Here is a 16,000-nt window from a genome sequence, read left to right on the forward strand (position 1 = left end):
GATGTGGATGCATGATGTGAAATCTAATCAAGTGTTAAATCAGACTTTAGTTCCACCTGGACTAAATCCACACAGACAAGACGGACAATTGGGGGAAAATACCCTGCATTTTGAATGTCCGTTAGTCCACCATCAACACCTTAGTCCCGTCTCGTCTCGTCAACGAAAACTAAATATACATTTCGTCAAAGTTTTCGTTATCAAGAATCTATTTTTAGCTCGTCATCGTCTCGTCTTAGTCTTGTAAAAAAGGTTGTTGACGAACATTTCTCGTCATAGTTTTCGTTGACGAAATGAACACTGCTCTAGGCTGAACCATCATTTGATCTGATTTAAAAATCTAAAGCTGTACTTATCAATATTTCTTCAGCATCACCCTACACTGCAGTCTCCCCTCTGATCTATCACTTACATATCTTTGAGTCACACTTGTGAAAGTTGCATATTGGGCCAAGTTTTTGATCCAAGCTAGTTCTGATGTCACAAAATCCTACTCTTGTGTTCACATGATAAACTCAAATGTATTCTGAGCAATGAGGAAACTCTCCTGCCTTCAGCAGTTTAATGTGAAACAGCCTTCTAGTGTCATCTCTGGAGATACAGTACTCTGCACAGTGAAGGTCAAGCCTCCATCTAAAGTAGCGAAAACCAAAGCACTAGAGGAAGACTTTAACTTCATTGATTTTATTCCTGCTTCCCCTGCTTCCTCCAGGTTCAACAGTTCCAGGAGACCGCCTCACGGCTGCATGCCCAGTACGCAGGCAGCCAGGCGGACACCATCCAGGCCACAGAGCGAGAGGTGCTGGAGGCCTGGAGGGGCCTGCTGGACGCCTGCGATGGCCGCCGCGCACAGCTGGTCGACACCGCTGAGAAGTTCCGCTTCTTCACCACGGTGCGAGAGCTGATGGCGTGGATGGAGAGCATCATCCAGCAGATAGACACTCAGGAGAAACCCAGGTGAGACCCAATGGCTTCACAGCTTAATCACAGGTCAACAATGTGACACAATTACTGGACATAAAAAACACACACATGTAACTAATATGTATACATGACCAAATATGTATGTTCATTTTCATTCATTTCTTATTTTATAGTTATTTGATCATTTTAAATGTTTATATTTGATTTTATCTGTAAATCTGTGCTGTCCTGTTTTTCATCCTTAAATTACTGAATTTCCCCACGGGGATTAGTAAAGGTCCATCTTATCTTATATTATCTTATCTTATTAGATCCATTCAGTACATTTTAACATCCATTTCTGTTCATTCCAAAAGAGCAAGGGGCAGCATCTGATTTCTGATTCACACCGATGGAAAAACAAACCTGAAACCATTCCCTTAGAGTGTTTGAGTTTTACTTTTTATTCACATAATTTTAAGAAGTCAATAGAAATGTCGACTTCATTTTTTTGTGGGTAGAGAGAGAAATAAAAAAAGCCCTCCAACCAAAACCATACCTGAGTGAAATACATATTTACGAGTATTTATGAGTTCTTTTTTATACATATTCTTTTTCGATTTTTGTTGGTGCGTGGAAACAAAAGAATAATCTCTTCTGAGTATGTCAATAATATCAATGTTTGCCATTTCCAACGGGTGTTTTCTCATTTCTCTTAAAACATGTACATTTTTTAGCTTTGGAATAATATCTCTTTTATGAGACTTTTTATTTTACTGGTAGGATTTATATAACTACATTAAACAACACTGAAATCTTGCCTGGTAACAACCTTTGCAGTTCCAGTCCCTACCGACAGAGGTAGATACACTTCAAGCATTACTGTACATGTTATGACTTTCTATCCTCCCCTCCTCTTCACCAGGGATGTCTCGTCCGTGGAGCTCCTGCAGAAGTACCACCAGGGGATCCGCTCGGAGATCGAGGCCAGGGGAGGCAAATTCACCGACTGCATAGACCTGGGGAAAGCCCTGCTGACTCGAAAGCACCGAGACTCTGCTGAGGTGAGGCTTCGGCAGCAGAGACAGCTTCCTTTCATCCTCAGCTGGGCCTTAAATTGCTGCTTTCATTAGATTTAATTACTTTTCTGGGAGAGATTGTTCTTGTCTGGCACAATGGAACCAATTGGATTGCCACGAAAGAAAAATGTCCACTCATCTTTCATTCATCAGGGGGACTATAAGGCACACACTAATTAGAAATGGAAAAGCCAAAGAATTTTAATGAGTAATTGACCCGGGCCTGAATTTAATGTGCCATTAATTACTTCACAATACTAGTTCTTCGAGGATAATAGCCGGTCTCTGTGCTGAGTTGGTTAATATTGCTGATATGTAACTGCGACTGTATAACTGCTTGTGCCAGATCAAAGAGAAGATGGTGCAGCTGATAGACAAAAGGAAGGAGATGATGTTCAAGTGGGATGACAGATGGGACTGGCTCAGACTCTGTGAGTAAAAATACACCAACCTCCACCCGAAAAACAAATCCTGTACATGAATAATCTCACACATCTATGGTAAACTGCCAAATGCCATGACACTAACAAATGTCAACAGTATATACAAACATTTACACAAATACAAAGATGTTCTATGATTGTGTTTCGATACAATATGTATTTTCTCTCACACCGAGAGATTCAACCCACTTAACTTTGGAGTCAGAATTTAATTTATTACATTTTAATACAGCTTTCTGTTCTGTGACATTCAGGTTGAAGTCTAGAGAAGGGTTGCTACAATTACAGAAAAGGAGTGTAATATATTTCTGACAATGTCCTCCCATTCTTAAATGTTCTCCACGTCTTGACATGTTTTCCCTTTCCAATATATGTCCTCAGTTTCAAAGAATAAGTGCTCTACATTTTAAAAAAATTATCCCACTTTTTAATAGAAGTCTGCCTTCCAAAAAGTTTTGTAATGTTACTTTTAAAAATTGCTCCACAATGCAATTTTCAGCCCGTAACATGAACTTCCAGCTACATTTTCCCATTATAAACGCCCTCATAAAATAGTCTTTGAGTCCAAAATATATTGATATATTCATGTGACTGTATGAACGGTATGGTTCAAATTATGGCCAGCATTAATATTTATGGATACTTTCTTTTGAAATTGCTTGACTGTAAGGACTACACTGTTAGCGCTCTCTTAAAGCTCAGCTATTACACAGTTTTTCCTCAATATATTATAGCTCTCAGATATATACAAAACATGTCTCTGAAGTGTTTGGCTCCAAACACCAAACAGATCATTGCAGCATTACCCATAATCCCCTCTGTTTCAGCTGGTTTCCAAAGTGCTGATTCTCTGTCTGTTACTTTAGATGAAAGTAAGGAGCCCCTCCCCACGCCCCTCTGAGAGAGATTTGGTTAAAAAGAACTCAATGCTGCTCTAGGAGGATTCAGTTGATAAGGGGGGGGGTTAACTTGCTTGCTGATTGGCTAATGGTTACACAAGCCAACACATCGTTATGACATCATAAAGTGGCCAAAATCTGATCAGCTCATTTTCAGACAGGTTTTTATAGAAATGGATCAGGACAAAAAGAGAGAGAATCTTTGTTCCTGAAACTTCCAGAGTCTCTTTCCACAGAGGGGACACATGTTAATGTAGAAGAGACATGAAGGAGAGGGGACACATGTTGATGTAGAAGAGACATGAAGAAGAGGGGACACATGTTGATGTAGAAGAGACATGAAGAAGAGGGGACACATGTTGATGTAGAAGAGACATGAAGAAGAGGGGACACATGTTGATGTAGAAGAGACATGAAGGAGAGGGGACACATGTTGATGTAGAAGAGACATGAAGAAGAGGGGACACATGTTGATGTAGAAGAGACATGAAGAAGAGGGGACACATGTTGATGTAGAAGAGACATGAAGAAGAGGGGACACATGTTGATGTAAAAGAGACATGAAGAAGAGGGGACACATGTTGATGGAGAAGAGACATGAAGAAGTGGATTTTGCATAATAGATTACCTTTAATGATGTCTTTGCTGCCTGCAGTGCTGGAGGTGTGTCAGTTTGCGCGGGACGCCTCGGTGGCCGAGGCCTGGCTCATCGCTCAGGAGCCCTACGTGTCCAGCAGAGACCTCGGACACACTGTGGACGAGGTGGAGAAACTCATCAAGAGGCACGAGGCCTTCGAGAAGTCCACCGCCACTTGGGAAGAGCGCTTCTCCGCACTAGAACGCCTCACTACGGTATGCACGAACAACATAGATGAGCTATAAAATCTTTTATCGATTGGAAAAGATCTTACGAAAAGAGTTACACTACAACTTTAACTAGAAATATTAGACTTAGGATGGTGATGTGTGATATAATCTTACTAACTTGATTCAAATAATTGTTTAAGTACTGATTTTGTATTCACTTATGTGTTGCAGATGGAGTTGTTGGATTTGAGGAATCAGCAACAGGAGATGGAGAGGTTCATTCAAGAAGAGAAACTCTCTGATAAGGACAGCAGGTACACACACTCAAACATGTATAGAGATATATTTATATACTGTACATCAAAGTGTTTATTACTGCATGCCAAAGTAGAGTAACAAACATAGGACCACACGGAAACATTATTACACACTTTCTTTCTTTCTTTCTTTCTTTCTTTCTTTCTTTCTTACTTTATTCTTTATTTCGAACAGTTTAAAAAATAACAAATAAAAAAATAACAAATGTGAAAAACAGAATACCGCATTGTTAAAATCCATCCACATTCATGGTAATATCTGTATTCAACAACAAAACAAAACAAAGTCTTCATAATAATAATAATAATAAATCATATGTGTCCGAAAGGGAGTAGGAGGAAGCAAATGCTTATTAATTCCCACCCCTTACTTTATCAATGATTGTCCTTTAAAATCACTATGCAAGTTATTCCTACATACATTTACATTTATACATACATATACAATAATTTCTCATCTTCAATCACCTTTCTTCATTCTCATAGTTTTTCAAAAAAGTGTTTCTGTATATCCTTTTAAACTGAATGATGCTTGTGCTTTGTTTTAACTCCTGCTCCAAACCATTCCATAAAATCACCCCACAGATTGTTGTACTCATACTTCTCAGAGTTGTTCTGACCTTGAGTTGTTTAAAAACCTCTCTGTCTACGAACAATGTTTTTAATTTCCTAGGAAGTAGATTATGTCTTGCTCTGTACATGATTTAACCAGATCAATGAACTTCAATATGTGTGACTTCAAAAATAATACATTAGTGTGTTCAAGGTATCCAACATTATGGATTACTCTTATAGCCCTTTTTTGTAATGTGCATAACGGCTGTAGGTTAGTTTTATACGTGTTTCCCCAAATCTCCACACAGTAAATCAGATATGGCAATATTAGTGTGTTATATAGAGTATACAATGAGTTATAGTCCAGAATGTATCTGGCTTTTCCCAATGTTGCGATTGGTTATTGCAGTTTTGCTTTTACATGAGTGATATGAGGTTTCCAGCTGATTTTGTGGTCTCAAACCAAACCAAGGAATTTAATTTCATATACTCTTTCTCTGTTTATGTTATCTAGTATTAATTGCACCTGTGGATTTTTTTTATGTTTTCCAAATAACATAATCTTTGTTTTGCTTATATTTAATGATAATTTGTTTGTGTCAAACCAATGTTTTACTTTAATCATTTCTGCTGTTATCACTTCCATTAGCTCTTTCAAATTGTCACCAGAACAAAAAAAAAAGAAACAAAAAATTAAATTAGAAAAAGTCCTAGTAAAGTTTGTTGGAAAAGTTCATATAGTATGTAGGAAAACGAACCATAAAATGTAAACAATTTAAAATAAAAGACACAGGATAGTATGTTTAAACAAGTCATAAAAAAGCATAACATAGTATATTTTGGTTCCAGTGTAGAATGTCGAAAAAGGTAATGGTATAGCAGGTCAACAAAAGTCATATTGTTAAAATGTCGTAGACAATCTTATGTCATCAAAATAATTTTTAAAAGTCCTATAATGTCATACAAAAACGTTTCAAGTATGTATAAATAAAACATGTAATCAGAGCCGGCCCTGACCAATTTGCTGCCCTAGGCAAGATTTTAGCTGGCGCCCCCCAAAATACTCACTATGACTCGTGTATGCATGCACGGTTGTGGCATGACCACCAAAACAGAAAGATATGGACACAAGATGTATGCAAATGTATTTAGTATCCTATCCATTTCAACATGATTTAAGTGGGGGGTCCTCACCTCCTCTAGGGAGGTCCGGGGGCATGCTCCCCCGGATTGAAGTTAAAAGCATCAATCTGGTGCACTTTGAGAGCAACATTAAGAGATCTATGGATACATCTCTCAACACCCATATGAAACGGAACTGTAAGCAGATTTTCTTTTTATTTATGGATATTTTACAAATCACTCCCCTTTTCAACTGTATTCTAATAAAAGCTGTATATGTTTTTTGGGAGTTTGATTTATTTTAAATTAACACAAATACAAAATTAAAACCTATAATTGCACACTAAAACCATTATTTAAAAAAAAGAACTATTTCACATAAACCTCTGGTTTTTACTGCGGCTGGGGCAGTTCAACTTGATTTGGGGGGGGGGGGGTGCGCCATAGTTTATGGACACTGTACGCAATATAGGCGTAGTTCTGTTAGTATAAGACAATAAGATGTACTTTGTTGATCCAAAATCGGGAAATTGTGTTGTTATGAAATAAAATAAATATATATATTTTTAATTTCTAAAAAAAAAAAAAATGTTCGCCGCCCCCCATTGATTGATGCGCCCTTAGCATTCACCTATACTGCCTATGCCAAGGGCCGGCCCTGCATGTAATAGTATGAAGACACTCAGTTTGAGGCTGTAGCAGAGTAATGCATTAAATGTTAGCCATTGAAGGACAAAGAAATGGACTGGGTATGATTAAAATAAAAAATAAAACAGATTTAATGTCACATGTCCTTTTGAGAAACGATGTGCTCCTTTGCATTTAGGAATACACACATGCACACAAACAATCCTCACAAACATCCTAAAAAAGTACAAGCTGTTCTGTTACATTTTCTTCCTGCACACATTGTTTCTTAGCTGCTTAAAAGTCTCTCCTCCGACCCCATGCCGCTCTCTTCCCTCCAGGAGAGAAGACACAGGTTTTGTAGAAGACTCTTCGCAGCTCTGCACCATTGAGGATCAGACTCTGGTTAGTAACTACCCTCACTCTGCTCCTCTCCCTGTTGGGAGCATGTTTAAGCAAATCAAATCAGCCTTTCTTCTGTACTTATTATACTAACTCCTTTATTTTAAACACCTACTTAAAACTTACTTGCTATTAAATAAAATAAATGTGACTGTGTTCAGACCCTATTTCAGCACTTTTAAAGATAAACACAGATTCATACATCACTGCTTCCCCTCCATGTTGTTTTTCTGCCTTCTTCCCCTTCTCCATCAGTCTGGTTTTGGTGCAGTCGAGCCCATCACTTTCACTTTTCACTTTTTAGACGCTTCATTGATTTCAGGCACATCCATTACAGAGAAAAAATGCATGTACATTTTCCTGCTTTAAAAAGAAAACATTATAATAATAATAATAATAATAATAATAATATTAATAATACCCCAATTAAATCAAAAATCTTTAGTTTTTTTTCAAACACAATTCATTTAAAGTGCATCCATCAGTTCTGTTGTTAAAAACATGTCACAAATTCTCCACATGATTTTAATTTCGGCATCCTTAAACTCCATTGAGAATGTAGTCACGGACCATTGTGAGGCCAGCCTTTACCACTGACTGTGTGGACATGTGGCATTTCTTAAAGGCGGTTAAGTTCCTCCAAATTCCTTCTTTCAAGCAATTAATTACAGCCTGTTTTTTTTCTGCCTTCTTCCCCTTCTCCATCAGTCTGGTATCGGTGCAGTTGAGCCCAGTTCAGGTCAGCTGGAGGAGACGGCCGGTGACTCCACGGTGCCCATCGAGTCCGAAATGAGGGAGAGTGGTTCTCTGGAGCTGGAACCCTCTGTGTCGGCAGCGATGGAGCCAGAGAGGGCGGCCACCATGCCCCTGGAGACCCTCAGAGCCCAGACGGTGCTGCAGGAGGGCATGCTGGGACGCAAACACGATGTGGATGGCTCAGGAAAGAAGGCTTCAAATAGGTAAGAGCATAGGAAAAACTGTTTTTGCGCATTTACCAAATGTTTAATACTCTTTACATCAATACCCATTCCAGACATTCAGTTCTGTGAAATAGGAAAATATATGACCGCACTGGAAAAGTTACCAACTTTCTTCACATTTCTTTCTTTCATTATTATTTAAGTTAAGCTACATATCAAACACACAATCAATATGCACCCAAACAGCTATACTTAAACAAATATAACAATTCATTATACATTCATAAATATTTTATTTGGGAGGGATTAAAGAACTCAAGCAAGTTTCATGAGTTCTCTTTAGATTTTTGTATTTGAAATAAATTAACAAATCTACAACTTTATTACAGCTGGCAAACTGTTTTTAAAAACTCTTTCAGTCTCAATGTTTTTTCGTTTTTGCACACGAACATCAGCAATAACAAAATATGAACCATCTACTTGATTTAAAAGTTAGTGTAGATGATGATGATGATGATGATGATGATGATGATGATGATGATGATGATGATGATGATGATGATGATGATGATGATGGGAAAGTGGTGCCTATGATTTCAAGTTGATTAAACAGGGGGTCAAAGTAAGTTTGTTAGCAAGCAAGCAACAAAATAAATTGTTACAGTGTAGTGAGCTGCAATCCTTATTTTTAATTACAAAATATAAGTCTTAATGGATTTAATGTGATGTTTATAGTCTTAGCTACCAGTATTACACCCTCCTCCTAATCTTTAGATCGTTACCCATTCCAGACATTCAGTTCTGTGAAATAGGAAAATATATTACCACACAGGAAAAGTTACCAACTTTCTTTATTCATCACAGTTAAGTCTGTATTCTTTCTTTCTTTCATTATTCTTTACGTTAAGCTACATATCAAACACACAATCAATATGCAGTTAAACAGCTATACCAAGCAGCAACAATAAGTGCAGAGGTTTCTACATTCATATATATTTTATTTGGGAGGGATTAAACAACTCAAGCAAGTTTCAAGAGTTCTCTTTAGATTTCCGTATTCTAAAGAAATTAACATATTTAAAAAGAAACTCCTAGGAATATACATCTGTTTTATAGCTGGTAAACAGTTTTTGAAAACTATTTCAGTTTCAAGGATTTTTAGTTTTTGCACATTAACATCAGCAATAACAACATATTAACCATCTACTTTTCAAGTTGATTAAACAGGAGATAAAAGTCAGTTTGTTAAAAAGCAACCAACAAAATTAATCTCGCTAACAAACACTATTTACAGTTGTTACAGAGTAAAGAGCTGCTATCATTATCTTTGATTACAAAATGTAAGTCTTAAAGTCAAAGTCAACTTTAATGTCAATCTTTCAGTTTGTGTGTACAGACAGAGATCGAAATAACGTTTCCAACAATCCCGAAAAAAACAAAAAGATTATACAAATATACACATATGTATATAAATATGTATAAAATATGTATAATCTATATATATACAATCAACAGACACATTTACATTATGCACACATTAGGATAAAAACACAACAATCAATATATACAAAATAACACTCACTTCAATTTCTATATGGAGTTAATGTGATGTTTTTGTTACTCTTAGCTACCTGAAAGGATCAGTATAAAACCCTCCTCCTCCTCCTCTTCCTCCTCCTCCTCCTCCTCCTCCTCCTCCTCCTCCTCCTCCTCCTCCTCCTCCTCCTCCTCCTCCTCTCTCCTCCTCCTCCTCCTCCTCCCAGGTCATGGACCACCTTGTTCTTTGTGCTGAAGCCAGAGCAGCTCTCAGCCTATAAGGATCTGAAGACTTACAGCCATGGCATCACGTACCACGGAGAGAACCCTCTGTTCCTCAGTGACGCAAGCTGGGAGATCCTCAACATCTACAAGAAAAAGAAGCACATCTGCAAACTGCGGTGAGAATCCTTTTCCTTCGAAAGGTTTTTATTCAATGAATAGTATGACGTATTGGGAAAATGTTAATTTGGGTTAGATGAGAAGTGTTTTATTTTTGAGAGGGAGTTATGTTCTCTCAGCCAAAAAATAGTCCCGCACATGACCTCCTGTAAAACCACAGGTCTGTAGTCTGTATGCTAGCTAACAGACTCTAAGCCTTAATTGAACTTGCTTAGCTAATTGCTTCCAAAGGAGGGTTACTGCTGGTTTGAAACAAACATTAGGGATGTTTTTGCAATGATTATAAAGTAAGTTAGAGCGTCATAGGTTAGATCAGGGGTTCCCAAAGTGGGGGTCACGACCCCCGGGGGTCGCGAGACCCCGAGTGGGGGTCGCGAGGTTGATTACAAAATAAAAATGGAAAATAAAATATAAAAAAATTATTTTAAAAAATTGATAATTTTCCTTTATAATTTTAAAAAAAAGATTATTATCAATAATAACGTTTGCAGATAATTTTTTTTCTTTGACAGTCCACTAGCGCAGTGTTTCTCAAACTTTTTCTTTTTTTTTTCTGAAATGAATTCACTAGCACCCCCCCCCCCCCCCGTTGACAGGTGGTCGCCAGTCTCTGGCACTGTTATTTTGGGGACACTAAATGTCCAAATAGAAGTTCAAATAAAGCACTTTTCTTTCTGTATTTCACCGCACAACAACGTTCAATTTTCTTTCCTCTCTCAGCCTTTCAGACGCAGTGAGTATTTGTTCCAGTGTAAAGACGAGGTGAGTTTTGGACCGTGAATGGATTAACGATCAATAACATAAAACAGCTTTTCGTGAATAACATGAGACTGAAAGTTCTGGACTTGGCATGTGATTATATTATCTTTGACCTCATGTAATGTAAATAAATAGCTACAGGGTATAATCAATCCTGCAGACCATACATTCATATCTACATTTAGTTTTAAGAGCTATATTAGTTTGACATCTGTCACTAATTTGGTCAAAGGTTATTTCTGTAAGTGTTTGACTTTAATGAGGTTATTCACATTTACATCCTGTAAGCAAAACTATCCTAGAGGGAACATTACAAGTGATAATAATCCACAGCGAGCTTGTTTTTATCTATCAATCTGAATGTTTGAACCCTCTCACTTATTAATTCAAATAGACCAAGAGACAAAAACACCCACTGCCCTCCGGAGGTGGACTTCCCTCGCCTCTAAGCCTCTGTGTTTGCGTTTAATTTCAGGAGGAGCTCCAGCGTTGGAGCCAGGCCATGCAGAGGGCCTTCCAGCCCCTGCAGCGGAGGAGGCGTCGGGGCCCTCGGGGGCCAAAACCCACAGCCTGCCCCCCTCCCTCCTCCTCAGCTGCCCTGCCTGAGCCCAGCGCCGGCAAAAAAGAAAAGAAGTTCAGTCTCGCTGGCAAGAAGAAGTAAAGGAAGATGGGAGGCCAAAGGGAGGGGGGGAGGTTGTCATGGCAACTTGGAAAGAGAAAGTAGTATTTGTGTACAATCGGTCGAAGCCAGCTTTTTAATCACTAGGTTTTTTATATTATTTAGCGAGAATTATTGTAGTTTAGGTTAAAGCCATCACTATTTTGCCTGTATTTAAGCGTACTGTTGCAAAGGTCCACTTTTTTCTTTGTGTTCTTTATAACAAAATGCCAAATTCAAAGCAATTCAATTAAAGCACAGGAATGCTCCTTTTACACTCAACCAAAGAATGTTTGTTAAACTTTTATTTTGTTGCTTTTGCTGCAATTTTTAGCTTCAGTTCGGCAAGCTTTGATATAGCCATGTACAAAATGAAGGCCTGTAATGAACAAAGGGTGACTCAAGATTACTGAGGAGTACTTTAATCATCCTGCCTTATACAATGGTTGTGAACTGTAATACTGTGCTATTTGAATTTGGAGCACTAAAGCTTGATTGAGTTTAACAGGCTTTAGAAAGCTTTGTAAATGCGTCGTGGGGACTTGGTGATGAGCTAAGCGCAGTGCTGTACAGTGCACACACAGACACACACAGACACACACACTAAGTGTCATTGCAGGCATGCAAAGTAAATGCTCTATGCACTGTGAAGAGCTTGACTGTTGAGATTTTTAATTGATGACATACGAGCAGTCATGAGGCGCCACTATCAGCTCTGAATACAGATCTGGTCCGGTTGTATTCTCAGCTGAACTGAGGCAGTAGTTATTTCTGTGAACTTGAAATATATTCAACACTTGTGTATTGAACCCTACATTTCATATCTATTCATATATACAGTATATATATATATATATATCTACAGATGCATGAAGTATGTTTTACATTAGTTTGATATGGTGCTATTGTGATATTCTTGAACCTTCAGTCAAGAGCAACTTGACCCGCCTTATTTGTCTTCGACTTTGGCTTGTAAGGTCACACATATGGAAATGTATTCTGTTAGCTGAGGGTGTTTCATAGGAGAGCACATCGGATTGTGAAAGAGTCTGGTTCAATCTGACACCCATAACAACTGTGATGTTTGCACTCACAGAGACATAGATATTAAACAAAACAAAACTACACCCATATATAGATTTTAGTTAGTTAAACAAAATTATTTCCGACTTATTTTGACTTATTGAAACCTCATTTTAGAAGAACATTTTTGCCTAAATAAGCTTGTTTTAATTTGTTTTTTAACTTTATGAAACACCCTTCTGATCTCACAAAACTACATCGTATTTGCCAGATAATGTTGTGGGTCAAATTAAAGCTATTTAAACTAGTTGCTCTTGTTAGGGCGGTAAAGGAGACTGGACCGTTATTCAAAAAGGTTTTCCGTTACAAGCCAAAGTCTAGGACAACCTGTAGGTCGGATGAATCTCGACTGCTTTTCCAAACCACACAACAGGACCAGGCATGCTCTCTATCTGAAGCGATGATCAAACAGTAGCAGTGTGGAGCTGAGGGAATGTGTCTTTAAAATGAATGTAAAGGAGGAGAAGGAAGGGAGAGTTAGGTACGTTTCAACAATAAAGCCATTATAGAATAAGACATTCTTATTGATATGCATACACAGGGAATACAGAGTATGTACAGTATGTGAAGTCTGTGAAACTGCATTTATAATGTCCATTTGTCACACACACACACTCCCACTGCCGTCTTGCCTTGTACTGTGGGTTCTGTCCCTGAACTACGACCCAACTCAAGTGACCTCAAAGGAACGATGGAAGTCAGGTGAAGAAAGATTAATGAGACTGTTCAGCTCCAGAGGACATATGGTAGTGCCATGATGATCTCTGTGCAAAATATTTACATTTTTGATGTTCTTGTGGCCGCCTAAACAGGGAATACAGATATGTTCCCGTGTGGAGAGGGCCAGAGGAACATCACTCCTATGATGTACTGCTATTAGTACCAGTACTCCCATTTCTGTTATAAATGCACCTCTTAATGTTATGGGAAACTTGCATCACATGTACTAGGTTTTGTTTTAATCTGTCACTATCTACAGTAACTCAGATTCTGACACTTCCTACTCCGTCACCTTCTCCATCCACTTTTATTCCTCCACTCCTGCCTTTTCTGTTCAGTGGTTTTTAATCTGCATTTTGTATTCTCTAGCTATGTAAAATATCCCAAAATGTTGGAAATATCAAATACATTTTGAGAGAATAAACTTTAAAATAAACTCCTTGAAACTATAAGTGTTTGGGTTTATTTGACTGTCCCTTTATTGAGATTTAAAATTCATGTCCAGTGTTTGCCGGTTTCATTCTAAATGTTAATACAAAAAAGGTGTAACATGAATTTCAGAATAGATTTATTAAATACAAACAAGGCAGGTGTGAAACAAAAGGCATTTTTTTTATCTGTTAACCAAGCTAATTTCAGATAAGACGAGCTGCATGTGAACATATTCAGAAATGGACAAAACGGGTGGATTTACATTCCAGTGGCTGTTGGTAAAACAATGAATAAACAGCCCGGAGACTGCGATTCCGCCTCAGGCGACTCTAATTAGATCTCAGCTGACAAGTTACAGGCTGAACACTTACAGCAACACAAAGCCCTGAACAAGTCCATTTAAATCCTCACTCAGTGAGCATATAGAGTGGCGAAGTCACGCCCATCTACTTCCGATCCATGGGACCTTATTTCGGAAAAATTATGTATTGAAGTCAATGGAGAGAGAAAAAGTATCTTTCGATCCCGTTGGAATTGTGCCATGAATTACACATATGATGTTTGTCAATCTTAAAAAATAATTTCCATGTCAAAAAAGTCACAGTTTGTTGTAAAACTGTTGAAATATAAGACTATGAAAGACTAGAAAGACTAAATCCCAGTCGCGTAAGTGATGTCACTCATAACTGATGTCACAATTGTTTTCCTCCACTAAAATAGAGATAGCTAAGATAAGATAACTTTAACAAGAGGCCTGTGTGCTTAGTACCAGGTTGTTATCATACCAGCAATGGGTATTGCTCGTTCTTTCGCTTCCCGTCTGATGAAAGGACCAGGAGTGGCTGGATCAAGTTAGCTACCTAGCTAGAAGCAAGCACGTTAGTTAGCATTACAGCCGGCTTAGCCTTGTCATTTTTATTAGCCTTAACATGAAGTAACATCAAGTAACCCAAAATGTTAAACAGTAAGAGTAGTCATATATAAATATCAGGCAGTTCAGAGAGAATCAAAGGAAGTCAAGCAGCTTTGCATGACATTCTTCTGGACGTGTTTCATTCTGGTGATAGTGAGGGTAGTCAATCCCTTTTTTGACAAGACAGTAGTGACGGCAATGTTGGTGAAGTGTGTTGTTGTGCAAGAGATGTAGTTCATTGAGAGTTTCACACAAAAAAAAAGTGTTACTTTACAGTTTTACGACAAAATTTTTTTGTTTTGACTTGCAAAATTACCTTTTAAATTGACAAACACCATATGTGTAATTCGTGGCACAATTCAAACGGGATCGAAATATAATCTTTCTCTCTCCATTGACTTCAATACATATTTTTTACGAAATAAGGTCCTGTGACAGACAGAGAGGGCGGGACACGGAGGAACTGCGAGACAGCAGTGGTTGGAACAAAGTGGTTTAAAACATGGTTTTTATCTGGCGCTAACGGTCGGGGAGTTGAGAGCATGGTCGAGAGCGGTTGAGAGCCGTTTCTGTGACTCCGCCCACTGCTTAAGAGGCTCTGACAGCTCTCTCTACTGGGAATGAAACAGCTAAAAGTCCTTCTGGAGGTAAGCAACGCTACAAAATTACACCCCAGTCTGAGAGTAAAAGCTTTCTCGAAGGTTCGTTTCTTACAACGTTACCTTAATGTTAACGTAACCTTAAGTTTGCTAGGAGGCTATTGTTACTTCCTTAACAAGAGCTAGCTGTCTTAGCTAACAATAGTTAGCAGCTAACGTTTTCTGCAGTTTGTGTTGCCCCTGAAAAACGTGATGTAGTTATTTAATGGTAAGTTCAATGAACGTTATTTTACAAGTTGAGAGAGTTACGTTTTGTTTAAAATAGTCAATGTAATGCATGTTAGAGGTTTTGTGTTGGAATTGAAGTTAGCTAACTCTACCAAAGGTTAGCAATGCATGGACGCGGGAAGGGGGAGGGGGTGCTGAGGAGGGGGCTGCAGCACCCCCATCTGTTGGCGGAGAGTTGTAACTGCAATGCCAAAAAGTTCACTAAACAAATCAATACAAAAGTTTTATTCACACCACAGTACTTTTCCCACAAAGGTTCATGAGAACTCTTTAGTTCTCATGAACTAACTACAGATCGCGTTCACAACGGAATAAGTTCCTGGGGAAGGATTAGACAAATGAAGCTGCTGACGTCACTTCTTCTTCTGCTTTTTTTTACTGGAGGGGAGGAGAGAGGAGTCGAGGAGGGACATTGACAACGTTATCAAACACCTGTGTGTGTGTAAGCCCAGAGATCAGAGGTTACCATGGTGACGAAGTTCTCAAACACCTGTGTACTTGAGCCCAGATATCAAAGGTTTCCATGGAGATGTGCT

The 16,000-nt window shown here is 38.3% G+C and overlaps 1 protein-coding gene across 1 annotated transcript in view; it reads left to right on the forward strand.

The window, feature by feature from the left end:
* Positions 1–13,684, forward strand: part of sptb (spectrin, beta, erythrocytic) — a 57,682-nt gene extending 43,998 nt beyond the window's left edge. Inside the window, 13 exon segments of the mRNA XM_079641244.1 lie at positions 713–957; positions 1,829–1,967; positions 2,329–2,413; positions 3,980–4,176; positions 4,363–4,445; positions 7,094–7,157; positions 7,863–8,113; positions 9,838–10,011; positions 10,733–10,740; positions 10,743–10,774; positions 11,247–11,292; positions 11,295–11,352; positions 11,354–13,684. Coding sequence (XP_079497370.1) covers positions 713–957; positions 1,829–1,967; positions 2,329–2,413; positions 3,980–4,176; positions 4,363–4,445; positions 7,094–7,157; positions 7,863–8,113; positions 9,838–10,011; positions 10,733–10,740; positions 10,743–10,774; positions 11,247–11,292; positions 11,295–11,352; positions 11,354–11,432 — 1,461 coding nt within the window. The 3' untranslated portion in view covers positions 11,433–13,684.
* Positions 13,685–16,000: the final 2,316 nt, after the last annotated feature.

Source organism: Notothenia rossii, assembly GCF_949606895.1.
Source record: "Notothenia rossii genome assembly, chromosome: 7".
NCBI classification, from domain to species: domain Eukaryota; kingdom Metazoa; phylum Chordata; class Actinopteri; order Perciformes; family Nototheniidae; genus Notothenia; species Notothenia rossii.